The 13,641-nt window shown below is 40.4% G+C and overlaps 2 protein-coding genes across 2 annotated transcripts in view; one reads left to right on the forward strand and one right to left on the reverse strand.

Moving 5' to 3' along the window:
• Nucleotides 1–270: 270 nt before the first annotated feature.
• LOC143109308 (5-hydroxytryptamine receptor 1B-like) lies at nucleotides 271–1,422 on the reverse strand. Its single transcript, XM_076271960.1, has one exon. The coding sequence runs from the start codon at nucleotides 1,420–1,422 to the stop codon at nucleotides 271–273; it is 1,152 nt and encodes a 383-aa protein (XP_076128075.1).
• A 3,863-nt stretch (nucleotides 1,423–5,285) lies between these two features.
• mei4 (meiosis-specific, MEI4 homolog (S. cerevisiae)) overlaps nucleotides 5,286–13,641 on the forward strand; it is a 43,947-nt gene continuing 35,591 nt past the window's right edge. Inside the window, exons 1-3 of the mRNA XM_076271961.1 lie at nucleotides 5,286–5,313; nucleotides 5,500–5,742; nucleotides 10,899–11,449. Coding sequence (XP_076128076.1) covers nucleotides 5,286–5,313; nucleotides 5,500–5,742; nucleotides 10,899–11,449 — 822 coding nt within the window. The remainder of the gene's footprint in view (nucleotides 5,314–5,499; nucleotides 5,743–10,898; nucleotides 11,450–13,641) is intronic.

Genomic DNA, 13,641 nt, shown 5'->3' on the forward strand with positions numbered 1-13,641 from the left:
TTGCAAAACATGCATGCTTGTAATTTAAGATAAAGTATCTATAGATGTTCAAGTTAGATCTTAAGTGAATATCCAACATATCCTTACATTTACCATGTATCAACAGTGAATATACATATGAATTCTTATTACCTGTTTATTATTTTTGTGTTTCAGTGGATAAGGAGCAACATATGCAAACATACTCCTGTTGAAGCTCACACATCACAGAAGGAAAAAAACAAAAAACAAAATGGGACATAATAACCAGCATCAGTTTGGGCTGCAAGGTCAACCCCTGCAGCACTTGAAGGATATGAGTTTGTGAAATGCCTTCTTGAAATCCTCATTGGACATGGTATAAATGATTGGGTTTATTAACGAGTTAAGGTAGCCCAGCCAGGTGAAAGCGTCAAATAGCTCAGGGTGAAAAGGGCAGGTTGTACACATCCCTGCTATTAACGTGTAGATGAAGAATGGAAGCCAGCATATTATATAGGCCCCCAAAATGATGCCTAAAGTTTTGGTTGCTTTTCTTTCTCTGGCAGCCGAGATTCTTTTCTTTTCCAAAAGGGCATCCGACACAGTGACTTTCACCTGGTTTGCATTGGCTGATGAAATTGTGTCGCAGGACGATGTTTCATGCGTTCCATAATTCAGAGACGTAGTGGATGCCACAGACCCTGGTGAGTTAGTGATCAAATGAGCCGAAGTGAGTCGTTTCCCAGTTTTTTTAGGCGACTGTTTCAAGATTCTCTTCCGAGCCTCGACGTATATCCTGCCATAGAGAGCTATGAGAAGAAGCGTTGGTATGTAGAACGCACCAAAAGTAGAATAAATAGTGTAAAAAATGTGATCACTGTTCACGGTGCAACTAGTCACCTCCTCAGCTTTGACCTGACGCCAGAAGAATGGAGGTAGAGAGATGGAGATGGAGATCACCCAGGCAGTAGCAATCATCCCTGCTGCGCGCGCCGAGGTCCGTTTTTTGGCATAGTCTACCGCATCAGTTATTGCCCAGTAACGGTCCAAAGCAATAACGCACAGGTGTAATATAGATGCTGTGCAACATGTTATATCTGAGGATAACCAAATGTCGCACATAACTTGCCCCAACGTCCATGTTTGACTCACCGTGTACAGAGCACTTATTGGCATCACCAGAATTGAAACCAACAAATCTGTCACTGCTAGGGATGCAATTAACAAATTTGCTGGCGTGTGAAGCTTCCTTGATTGATAAATTGTGACAATAACAAAAGCATTTGATAATGTTGTGGCAAAAGTTAATAACGCTAATATAATAGCAACACTCGCTTGAAACGCAAGATTTGCTTCTTTTTCCACTGCCTTTGGAGTGTAATTTGAATTCGAATCGTTGCTTGATATGTTTAATAACTCTCCAATGACAGACGTTGGCTTGAACTGACTAGAACGCTCCATCCTCCGCTTGACAGATGTTTGAGATAGCGTTTATAACCTTTGTACATATATTAAAATATCTCCTCTCACAGGGGTTCCTCGTAATACATTTTTACACAGAAAAACGAATTTTCTTGTCATCTTGACCCCATTGAAGCGTGTAATTTGTGTCCAGCGTTTAGATAGGTGAAATTGAAAAACGAACAAACTTTAGCTTGGGTTACTTCGTTCCATCTTCTTTTTGTAAACTATTACTCCATTTGTCGTCGATTGAAGAAGAATACGGGTACACCAACATTTCATATATTTCCACTACTCGGTTATTCATTCAGTTGCTCTGAAAACCCATACCCAAAGTCTGCGTAAAAGAAACCGAGTGAAATTGGACAATACTGTTTGTACTCTATATATCGCTCTTAATGTTTCTGGTGGTATCCATTCTCTGTTGTTAGATGGCGATCCCCTATCACTTCAGAAGTTCTCGGAAATGATGCGACTCAGGCTTCTCACTCAGCTTTATTAGGTTCGCTCTGTCAGCGCGCAAGCCGGCTATGCGTGGGCATGGCACAGGTTCTCCTTCTCCGGTCATGTGCGTTTTTTCCACTGGGTCATAACGCCGTTTTATTTAAACCTTAGCAGTTAAGCAGAGAGTCAAGGGCTTAATATTTGTCAAGTTAACACTAGATTAATCATCCGCACAGAAGCGGTGAGCGAATATTTGCTGAAGGCACTGCTCATTCGCACCCATAGACAGACTGCCTGCAATAGAGGGAGAAAAACATGTGGATTACTGCAAGGGAGCCTATTGTATTGATACAAATGTATATGATATGGACAGTGGACACACCATAATACCTATAATACAAGTACAAAAAATAAGGTATTCTGAATAATACCTTAACATACAAACTGAATATCCACAGTGATAAAATGGTATACACAACTAGTAAGAATCTCCATGGTGAACACTGAACAAAGTAATGGTGGACAAATTACTAACACAATGATGACACATATGCAACATAGCACAAATAACATAGCAGTGGCTTGTTGTCATGGCATTGACATGCCGCATGACTGCATAGGGGTCATCTGCACACAACACTGGACTGTCTCTGCCCCTGGTAACAGCTCAGAGATGCATTGCTGCTGCCTGCCTGTGTGTGGTGTGTTTGTGTGTGTGTGTGTTCAGGGATGTTGGTATGTATTGGAGCTACAGAGTATACCAGAGTACACTAGACCAATTCTCATATCTCACAGGGCTTAAAGTGTTCAGGCACCGTGCCTGAATTCAGGCGTGAGCTGGTATGCTTAAAATTTAAATAGCCAATGAGACTACAGTATATGACATCCTCATATATGTCTAACTTCAGGCACAGACATTTGTATTGCTTTTATTGCATTTTTAAGCCCTGATCTCAGTTCAAATGGGTCTGGGGACCTTTCATTCACTTCCAATTTCCAGAGGGCAGAAGTGCAATTAAACATTAACAAATAGTTTCAGCAGTACAGCAAACACATCTTTCTCGTGAGCAAAGGTTATACTGTATGCAGTTGTTCACTCAATTCCAAAGAAAATCCACATCCTTGTCGTTTAACACTGACACACCACCTGCACAGCCATTGATTGTGTTGAGCAGCACTGCTAACTACTCCTCTGTCTGTCACAAAAGAAGATTGTGGAAGTTGTGAGTGGATGATTGTTTCCATCTTCTCTAAGAGGAAAACCTGTGGACTGGATGGGCTAGGGCCGTATTTTGAAGGAGTTTGAAGCTCAGTTGGATGGTGTAGTGACAACCTTTTCAGCCTTTTTCCTGAATACCAACTCCAGACATGGAGTTAAAGAGTCAACTATCATCCCTATTCCCAAGAAGCCCAATGCCAAAGCCATAAATGATTTCAGGCCTGTGGAACTTATCTCGATCTTCTGCGAATGCATGGAGAGGTTGATCACTGGGGGGCTTATCACCAAGGTGGGAGACAGTCTGGACCGGCTCCAATTTGTCTTCAAGGCAAAACGGGAACTTGAGGATGCTAAGTCTTCTGGACACCGTGGCTAGGCACCTTGATGCTCCAATTTCGTATGTCAGGTTTATCTTAAGAGTCATTACACGAGAAAACCAGGCAAAACCAGGCAGAGGTCGGAAGATGGGGGTCGGCCAAATCAGCTCATACTTTGTATGTGTGATAAGTATGTGGAACTATGAACGGCAAATAATATTAAAACCCTCCAGCTATTTTTTGTTACTGAGTTCTGGGGCCCCCTTGGAGACCCTATCTCTCTCCTCTGTCCATTGACCCTTCCCCTTAACTCTGCCTGACCCCTCTCTCGCCTAGGCGGCTCATAATTATATGGCAATGGCCCATCGTAAGAGTTGACTACTGCGACCTCTTCACCGTCTGACTCCATTTTTTTCTCGCAAATCGAGTTCCTACACTATTTATCTACACGTTCTTTCACAGGGGTCTTCATCTTGAATTTCCCCTGGGGATCAATAAAGTATCTATCTATCTATCTATCTATCTATCTATCTATCTATCTATCTATCTATCTTGAAAGATGGGCTTTAAATTCAGCAACATTGTTTTAAATACTAGGTTCCCAGAGGGCTGTGTTTTGTCACCCATTCTTTTCTCCATATACACTAATGAAATCACCTGCAACAATGGAATGTCACTTTTTGAATATGCTGATGACATGACCTTGGTGGCCCTCCAGACAGACGGGGACTCCCTGTCTATAGGTAGTATTTCAGACCTTTACAGTTGAAAAAGGGAGACCCATCATTAAGAATCCTTCACACCGCCTCCACCTTTCCTTTCAGCTTTTCTTATCAGGCAGATGGTTCAGAGTAGGCCTAGCCTAGCCTACCTTTGGCTATAAGAGACACTAAATTAAAATAAAAAAAAGACAAATTAAATGTTTTATTCCCACTGCTATATGCCAGGTAAACAATGAAAAACAGAACACACAATCTCAATTATGGTAAACACATTTTCCTAACTTATTATTTATAATTATGTACCTAATTGTTTGCACTTGGCAGCTCTGTCAGCACCTGGCAAAACTGTCGATTACTGCATGCGCATGCGTCAGTAAAGGGTTGAAGAACGTTTTTTCTTTGCCGCTTGCTTTCCCTTGCCCACCTATGCTATCAAGCTAGACTGATTTGAAACTATCTGCTGTAATGCTTCTACACAATAAGGGTAACACTAACTTCAGTTGATGAAGACAAATGCTTCATCAGAGATGGATAATGCCTCTGCTAAACAATCTTTATCTGGTAAGTCCTGTAAAACTCATGCTGTTGTGTCCACTTCACGTTTGCTAGCTCTGATAGCTAACGTTAACCGACCAGTCGATAGACATTCTAGAATCAGCCAGTTCGACTAGATAGCTAACGTTAAGACAGCTTTAGCATCTAGTCTCTAATAGAGGTTTTCTCAGCGATTAAGTTGGCTACGTAGAAATACATAATTACAAATTCACATTGATATAACATTAAAGTGCAGGTTATAACCCGGTGTTTCAATTATGTGGTGATCCTTACCAAGCTGGTGTAACGATAACGTTAGCATATTATTGTTAGATAGCCATGACTAACTTTCTCAACGTTAGCACTAGCTGTCATAGAACAGTCTTCCTTGCTAACAGTGAGACATCTGTAAATCACTGTCATTATTTCTTCCCTACTGAATTCGGTTTGAGTTGTGATACATAATTAGACTGTGATGTAAGTTACAGTGGCAAGGTTTTGCACCAAATAGCCAGTTGTAACTGTTAGTGTGTTGTTATATAATGTTACAACATTAACTGTGATGAACAAACAGGCTACATTTTGATAAGTGACAAGGTTTTTTTTTTAATGTTGCAGCTTATAAACATGAACTGTTCAGGGAAACTGACCCTAGGTCTGTAGGCTCTTAATCAAATCTAATATAAAGTGTTTTAGAAGCTTCCAAACACTATTCTTAGTTTAATATAGGTTTGCCATTTTATGAAGTCTTAAAGTTATGCAAATGTTATTCACATTGACTATGATGCATGAGGCTAACTGTTATTTGTAACTCAGTTTGTAATTTTCTTTCTGTGCTCAGGGAATGCTATCAAAATATGGTACACAAGATCAACTAAACTTGCTGTGGCAGTTGCCATCATTAAAGCCAGACCATCAGGGAAAAGTGGTAGACAGTATGCGGAGCAATTGGCTTGCAGGTTTAACCATCTTGAGCAGTCCTGGAAGATGAAAGCTGAGGGCCTACAGGAGGAGGTGCTGCAACTTCGTCAGGAACTTCTCCTTTCCAAAATGCTGTTGAAACCCAACAGGAACAGCAAAAATGGTGTGTTCCACTGATTGATAGGTTCTCTTTCTATTGTTTGCAATACAGGGTTCTTGTATAACATGCCATACTCCTTATAACAGGGTTCCTACGCAGTATGGAAAACCTGGAAGAGTATGGAATTTGACTTTAGCAATTTCCAGGTCTGGATAAGTATGGAAATAACAAACAAGGGTATGGAGAAATATTTGTGCTTCCAGACTATTAGCTCTACAGCACTAATCACTTCAATCAGGTCATAATGAACCATTCCTACTGTTGTGTAGCATAACTGTCAGTCAACATTGTCAAGATACAATTAGATGGGGGTCCTCAGAAAAATGTCTCTCCCACAAGGGGACCATGGCACCAAAACCAAATTGAGAATCGCTAGTCTATGCAAGTGCCCTACACCATTGTGCACTTGTGTAAAAGTTATTATTGCAAACCAAAAATACTGTCTTCCACCAAACAACTTTGACAAAATTTGGGAAAGATTCTTGAAAGATTGTAGTCTTTAACTAATGCCCCCAATTCAAGCTTTACTCAAAAGACTCCAATCTTTCAAGAATCTTTCCCAAATCTTGTTTTTTGGTGTAAAGAGGCCATAAGGTGATTTCTGAAGCCCCTGCAAGCAGTGAACTAAGTCTCTATCATATGTAGGCTATGCTGTGTCTACAGAGAACTTAAAATGTGAGTGGACCTTCCAACACAGAACTTCCTCAACAAAAATTATCCAACAATGGGAAAGTGTGAGTTTTTCGGGGATAACTTAATAATAAGCTATCGATCTAAAATGGCAAAATGTGTACATCTCTAGGTCTTGTCACAGGCTTCTGCAACATAGTAGCATATTATATTATATTATATTATATTATATTATATTATATTATATTATATTATATTAAATTAACATAACTTTAAAATCATTTATTTAAATAATAAACATTGCTTTGCACTTTCCCCATTGCTGAAATTAGGGCTCTCAGTCAATGAGCAACGTGTCTCATGCATTAACCAAAGCTATTGTGTGGCAGTTGAAAGCGTTCAACTGATCGACTAATGTTCATGCTTAGGAGGATCTTTGTCATAATCAGAATTAAATAGATTTTGCCACAAAAAATAGCTTTTTACGCTTGATAGAATGGCAAAAATGTTACAGTATGAAGTTGACGACAGCTGGATTGAGTGCCCGTACAAACTGCCAGCTGGCTCGTAGAAAAATGACACGACTAAATGAACGAATATTAAGTGTCTTTTTCAATTAATTTCAGTTGTCCATACCTTTGTTTTTTTACCGTTATCCCAAACCAGAAGTGGCCGCAATGTTGAAAATATGTTCAGAAAAATCTACCTAGAAGTTTTGAAATTTGAGTATGGAAAAAGTATGGAATTTTTAAATGGAAAATGTGTAGGAACCCTGTTATAAACTCTATATCTATGGCATAATCACTGGTAGTATGCATTAAAAATGAAAAAGGCATCCATTTTCCAGTTCAACTGTTCAACAGCGGGCAGTCATGCTTAAAACTAGGCAGTCAAACTGAGTTTCCATAGCTTTGAGCGCTATACAGTATGAGGATTGTAATGGATATGCTGAGTTTAGTTGTTTATATCTTAGACGCTAGAATCACCATGGTGTGTTATTGCAAATGAAATAATGTGTCTTTCCCAGGTCACTAATGTGTGTGAACAAAGATGTGTTATGTTTCAGTGTTCCATTATCAGCAAAAATATCAGCCATTTATGTAACAACGTTATTTTTTCACTAACGGGGTAATCTAACTAATTACTTTTCCCGTCGTTACAACGCCGTTAACGTTACTGGGCGTTAAATGCGGTGCGTTACTATGCATTGATTGAATAAACTGTGTAATCCAAACGCACCCTGGCTCACAGCTAGTGAGGAGGTGGGTTAATAACGACGTAAGCGATTATGATTGGCTAAGGCAGAGTCATGTTTCATGATAGCCAATCAGAGCCAGTGTTTTTACACACTTGCCAGCACACGTGCCACACACACACGCGCAACAGCTAAAATAGAGATTCGACGAAACAGCAGAGGTCAGGAGCAATCTGAAAAGTTGGCATTTTCAAGGTGGAGATATAAGCACTACTTCAAATTCATCAAGGCAAGAACGTGCATGTAATGTGTACATTATGTCCAGGAGCGAAGACTTTGTCGACATCCGTTGTAAGCAACTAATTTAATGAAGCATCTCACACACGCATCTAAAGCTATTGGCCAAAAACACCGGAGCACTCGGAGCAAAGTCCTCCAAGCAGCAAAAGCTAGATCTTTCTGCCTCACAACAAAAACCTATGACACAGGCTGAAGTCAAGCCTAGGTCTGTCGATGTGCAATATCTTAAATTTCCCCTTGGGGATCAATAAAGTATCTATCTATCTATTTATCTAATAAATATCGAAGGCCTACAAACACCTGTCTGTTCTACTAATTTCAACTGGCTGCTCAAAACTGCTAAAAAATCCAAATTCTTTATATAGCAACTTTTTTTTGTGTAACAGTAACACAAATAGTTACTTTCCCTAGTAACGAGTTACTCTTATCAGAGTAATTCAGTTACTAACTCAGTTACTTTTTGGAACGAGTAGTGAGTAACTATAACTAATTACTTTTTTTAAAGTAACGTTCCCAACACTGCTAATAGAGATGCATCGATTTAAATTTTCTGGGCTGATTTCGATTTAATTCCAATTTCCGATTGTTTCTAACCACTTTACAGCACACACACTTATTTTATATCTTTTCTTTAGTTGAACAATTTAACATAGAAATTAAATCAACTTTTCAATAATGGAATGGCTGTTAAAAATGAACAGACAGATTCTTCTTCAAGTTTAACTTCAGCTGCAGTATCAAACTATAATGCTTCCCAGTGTGGGACATTCACACACTAAATGTGTCATGGAACAACCATGTTCTTGTTCTCACATCCAATATCCAAAAAAAAATATACAAAAATGACTTTCATGATACATTTGAACATTCTGCCATTGAACTTTTTTTCATATGCATTGATGCATATACATATGAAAACACAGGGGAGGAGGTTCTCCGCCATATGTAGCCAATGCGGTGAAAAACTTCTGCCTGTTAAAAGCAGGTGTATTCCAAGTTCCGGGTTAAATGCATCAATAAGAGAAACTCTCAGAGACAGCTGAATCAGTATTCAGAGCATCAGTTTTCTATTGTAGGCTACTATGTCAAAAGCAACTTTAACTTTTGTTTGCCTTTCTAATATTGTATTTTCACTTTCACAACATCCACTTCCCAAACTGCTAGACTAGGGTATTCAGTCATAGCTGTAGTCTAGCCTACGTGCATTAAACAGTTAGAGTTTGTAAGTATGTCGCTGCTTGTTGACATCTTATTATCATGTATGATCACTAAACTTTGGTTCTTTTTAATCTTGCAATCACTTAACTCCGCTGTATTTGCGTTGTGACACTGCCACATTAGTTTAGGTGCCATTACTTAAAATTAAGTATTATTTATTACATATATGTCAGTAGGTCTCATATAATATCAGTGTGATATGAATATGTACTTATTTATATGTATATACGCATTTTTTCCCTTTTTTGTGGATTACCTTTTTTTGTTTGCACGTCGCGGGACAATTCGCAGGCAGCGGCCTTCTCGTTTCCTTGTTGGGATTAAACAGACTCTTGCGGGCGTCCTGGCAAAGGACAGGATATCTTTCGCTTAGTTTGGACTTCTAGGTTTATTTTCGGGACTAAAACAAAGGACATTGAATTAATTGGGGGTTGTGTGGGTCATTTAATGTATGAAAATATAAATCGCTATACTGTGCGCGATTCTGGTTTATTGTTTGGTGCGTGTTTTCCTTTACTGCTGGTAAACTGAAGATACCGTGGTCTATGCTATAGTTTTGATTAAGTGTCGGATGCACTCTGATTTGTACATTGTTTCAGGCATCTCATAACAAACTGACCGTGTTTATTGTTAACTGCTTAATCTTTCAAAAGAGCCCCTTTGCGTTTTAGTTAACACAGCCAAAGGTAAAAGGTTGATTGTTACAGCGGGCGGTGATGAGCGCTGTTTACGTAATGAAGTGACATCCTAGTAGCCTGGTGGGCCATCCTATATCATTGAAATGTATAGTCTGGAATCGAACCATTCACCTCGCTTAATCCAAGGGGCGGGCAGAAAATTGTCTTTCAAACTGCCTAGGCATGCAATATGCCAGCGCTACGACCATATCCGTATCCGGTCGGCAAAACGGCAAATACATCCTTCTTCGAAAGGAATGACTTAAGTGCATTGTGTTGCTCAACTTTCAAAGAAAAGGACAAGTTCAACTCCTCCAAAGTTGACGCCAACGCCGATTCAAACAACCGCTCTTCGTTCGCCATAGCCACCTTCCTTGTTCACCGTCGCAGGACTGTCGTTATCCTGTTAAGCCCGCCTTAAGACTCTAATAAAATAGAGTGCTGTGATTGGATGACGTCCACGGCGTCAGCCAATAGAAATCCCTATGGTTTGGTACTAGACGTACAGGCTGAGCAAATTAATTTGCCGCTGCTAGGGTGCGTCTAGATTTCTAGGGCTAACATCCTAGTAAATTCCATGCAATATGGCAAAGCACAGCATTCGCTTTCTGCGCATAGAAAAACTATTAGCGCTTTAGTACGTTAGTCAAACTGAGTTTGTAAACTGTAATTCGCATTTGAATATTAGAGAAGAAAAGGCAAAGGCCCGACTCAGCATTGGCTGGTAGAGGACTGTTTGGAGCAATCTTTCAAAATGACAAAAAGTGTATGGGATTAGAATTACTGACTGCCCTCTAAATTTAGGATTTCCATATTTGTCTTTTGGCTTCGGAGAGATGAGGGAGAGGGATGCTTTTCTTATACCAACTCTTCACATAACTTCACAGTATGCTCTCAGTCTTTTAAAGTGATCTAACATTTTTGGTAATAAAGAAGGCTTTTTAATATTGTGTTTGTAAAATAACAAGATTAGTATTTGTATGCTACTAACACTGGTAGATTAATTTATTTGGTTTATTTGTCTTATACCAGTTACACTCTCTCTCAGTCAAGAATGAGTGAAAATGTGTAACTCTAGCCATCTAGAAGCCTACAGGTGTTTTAAATGCGCTTAAATGTGTGTTTGATGCTCCCCACAGGTGATGGTTTAATGGAAATACTCTCGCAGGATCTCATCCCATCCTTGGGACCCTTGTCGAGTGAGCAAATGAACTCGGTGCCTGATTCAGGCTGTGGAACAGAGAATAGCACAGAGTCCCTCCAGCAATCCCTATGTGTGGAGAAGGGCCAGACGGAGACCTCCGCACCGATCCCCTCCCACCCCAGGCAGCCCCACTTCCCACAGGCGAGCTCCAACCGGCGGGAGAACGCCCTGCTCTCCCACATGCAGTTTCTGCAGAACTTCTGCAGCTTGCGTAAGCTGGGTGCCCGTGGGCTCTCCCTGGATGGCTACGGCGCTGTGGTCTGGGACTCGGTGTGCCAGCTGCTCGGCTCCCTGGTGCCCGCCGCCTCCAGGGACGTTCAGTGCCACCTCCAGCAGGCTTTGCTTCCCAAGGCGTCACAGGTGGTGGCGCAGGTCGTGGATGAGTGGCGGGCCCACTGTAAACCCCCGGGGCTATTCCTCACCCAGGCAGAGGACTGCCTGAAGAAGCTCACTGGCCACCTGTTGAATAATACTCAACTCAATCGGGCAAGTCAAATTAAGTATAAGTATATATACTCTTTTGATCCCGTGAGGGAAATTTGGTTTCTGCATTTATCCCAGTCCGTGAATTAGTGAAACACACAGTGAGGTGAAGCAGGCACTAATCCCGGCGCATTACCCCTGCGCTCGGGGAGCAGTGAGGGGTTAGGTGCCTTGCTCAAGGGCACTTCAGCCGTGCCTACTGGTCGGGGTTCGAACCGGCAACCCTCCGGTTACAAGTCCGAAGCACTAACCAGTAGGCCACGGCTGCCCTAAATTCATGATGTCCTTTCTGTGTGGGTAACTAGAGAGAGAGGGAGATAAGGCATATCAAGTGTGTACCATGTTAAATACATGTTGTCTTTAGTCTATTGGGTTCTAGTTTAAGTTTGCTGTTTGCAATCTAATGCAGAGCTAAGTGTTAGTTCACCTGGCTATTGTAATTGTCCATTGGCAGCTTATTGGCTATATAGGCTCAGATGGCTTTTATGATCAGTTTTTTTTAGCAGATATTTAGTAGATATATCTGTATTTTGTAGACATTTGCCTCTGAGGAAAAAATAGTATTTTTGAAATTCTGGTTGCTAAACACACCAACACACACAGCACACCACCCTAACGTAGTTTGGGTGTGACAGAAATACTAAAGACAAGCCCATCTGTCTGAATAACGTGAACATTACCCCATGCATCTGCACGAAAACGCCACAGCATATTTTTTCTTACCGTTTTCACAGCAATTTAGCCTGCCGTGTTCTATGCAATGCTTCTATGTGGCAACAACAATCCTTCAACAATCGTGAATGAATTAAAAATATTTGGCGGCACACGTTATGCTTGATATTTACCCACTTGCGTTGCTACTACACTCCTGCGCATTTTTTTGGGTCTGACGAATCAACGCGCATATTTTGCGTCAACGTATTTTTTGCGTCATCGATTACGTCGACGCATTGTCCCAGTCCTACTTTGACAGTTGTAGGTTGCTAGTGACAAACTATTAGCGTTCAGTGTTTTACGATGTCTTTGTAAATTATGTTTAATTAAAAACTGTTTAATTCGTCCTGGTTCTTTTGCCTGTATCAAATCAAAACCCATTTTCGAAAGTGATTTTTTTTTCGCAAGGCCAAAAACGATAACAAACTTTACTGTTTTCACGAAAACGGTCATCGTGTTGACATGGCCTAAATCAGCTGAATCTAATAAGTACAACTCCTCAGCCAGGTAGATGAGCTACTTAGTGAAATCACCTGTGTTAAATGCACAGGTATACATGGTAGGACTTTTACTTTCTGAAACTGGACTTTTACCTCTGCATGTTTGTAAAAACAATACTACAGCTTTTGTTTGGTGATCAGAGCTGCTGTCATGTACTTGTTAAAGATATCACATCGATATCTGTAATGAAATTCTTAAACAGATATAATAGATATACAAAAATTAAAAAGAATAATTCATCTTGTACAAAGTGCAATGGTAAACCATGCTGACATTAAAGCCACTGTAAACAGTAAGAGGTTTGTCGGCTGATCATATGGAATGTACAGTATCAATCAACTTTGAGTTAATGGCAGTTAACTATTCTGATGCTGACTAAATTAATAATTTCCCTTCCTTGTTATCATATTTCTGCATGACTTGGAAGATTATTGCCTCTCTGCTCAGATTCCTATGACAGTGTGTGTTGGCATGGACTGAACTGTGGAGTGAAGCAAAATGCACATAATTCTAAAATACTTCAAAATGCATACAGTCTCCCTACAGATCTCATTAGTCTGTGATTACTCTTCCTTGGCGCATAATGAAGATTGTGCCGTGAAAGTGTTCTACCTGCAGTTTTCCAATTACTGTGCTTTCAGCAAGTCCAAAAGTGCAGTAATTGCACAGCCACAGGCTGCATAATTGTGAAACTTGGGTGACTATGCTCCTCAATATGCACACATATCTAGAAGCTAGTAGTATGTTCCAGACAGACAGACACACACACACACACACAGAGTTTTGTCTGCCGTTGCTAAAGCATATGGCGACATAACCCACCAACTCTTCACTAACCACAAAGGTAAACTGAAACCAGAATTCTGAAAGAAGAGAGGCTAAAACAACCCCACCTCACCCATAGGTATAACCAGGAAATAGCTGAGTGACCTGGCGTTTTATTAGACTTTCAAAATAAAACCTCCGGGAGGTGTTGAAAC

Source organism: Alosa pseudoharengus, unplaced genomic scaffold (assembly GCF_046254945.1).
Source record: "Alosa pseudoharengus isolate Yale_2024_CS ecotype anadromous, Long Island Sound unplaced genomic scaffold, YU_APseudo_1.1 YU_APseudo_1.1_scf_7, whole genome shotgun sequence".
Taxonomy (NCBI): domain Eukaryota; kingdom Metazoa; phylum Chordata; class Actinopteri; order Clupeiformes; family Clupeidae; genus Alosa; species Alosa pseudoharengus.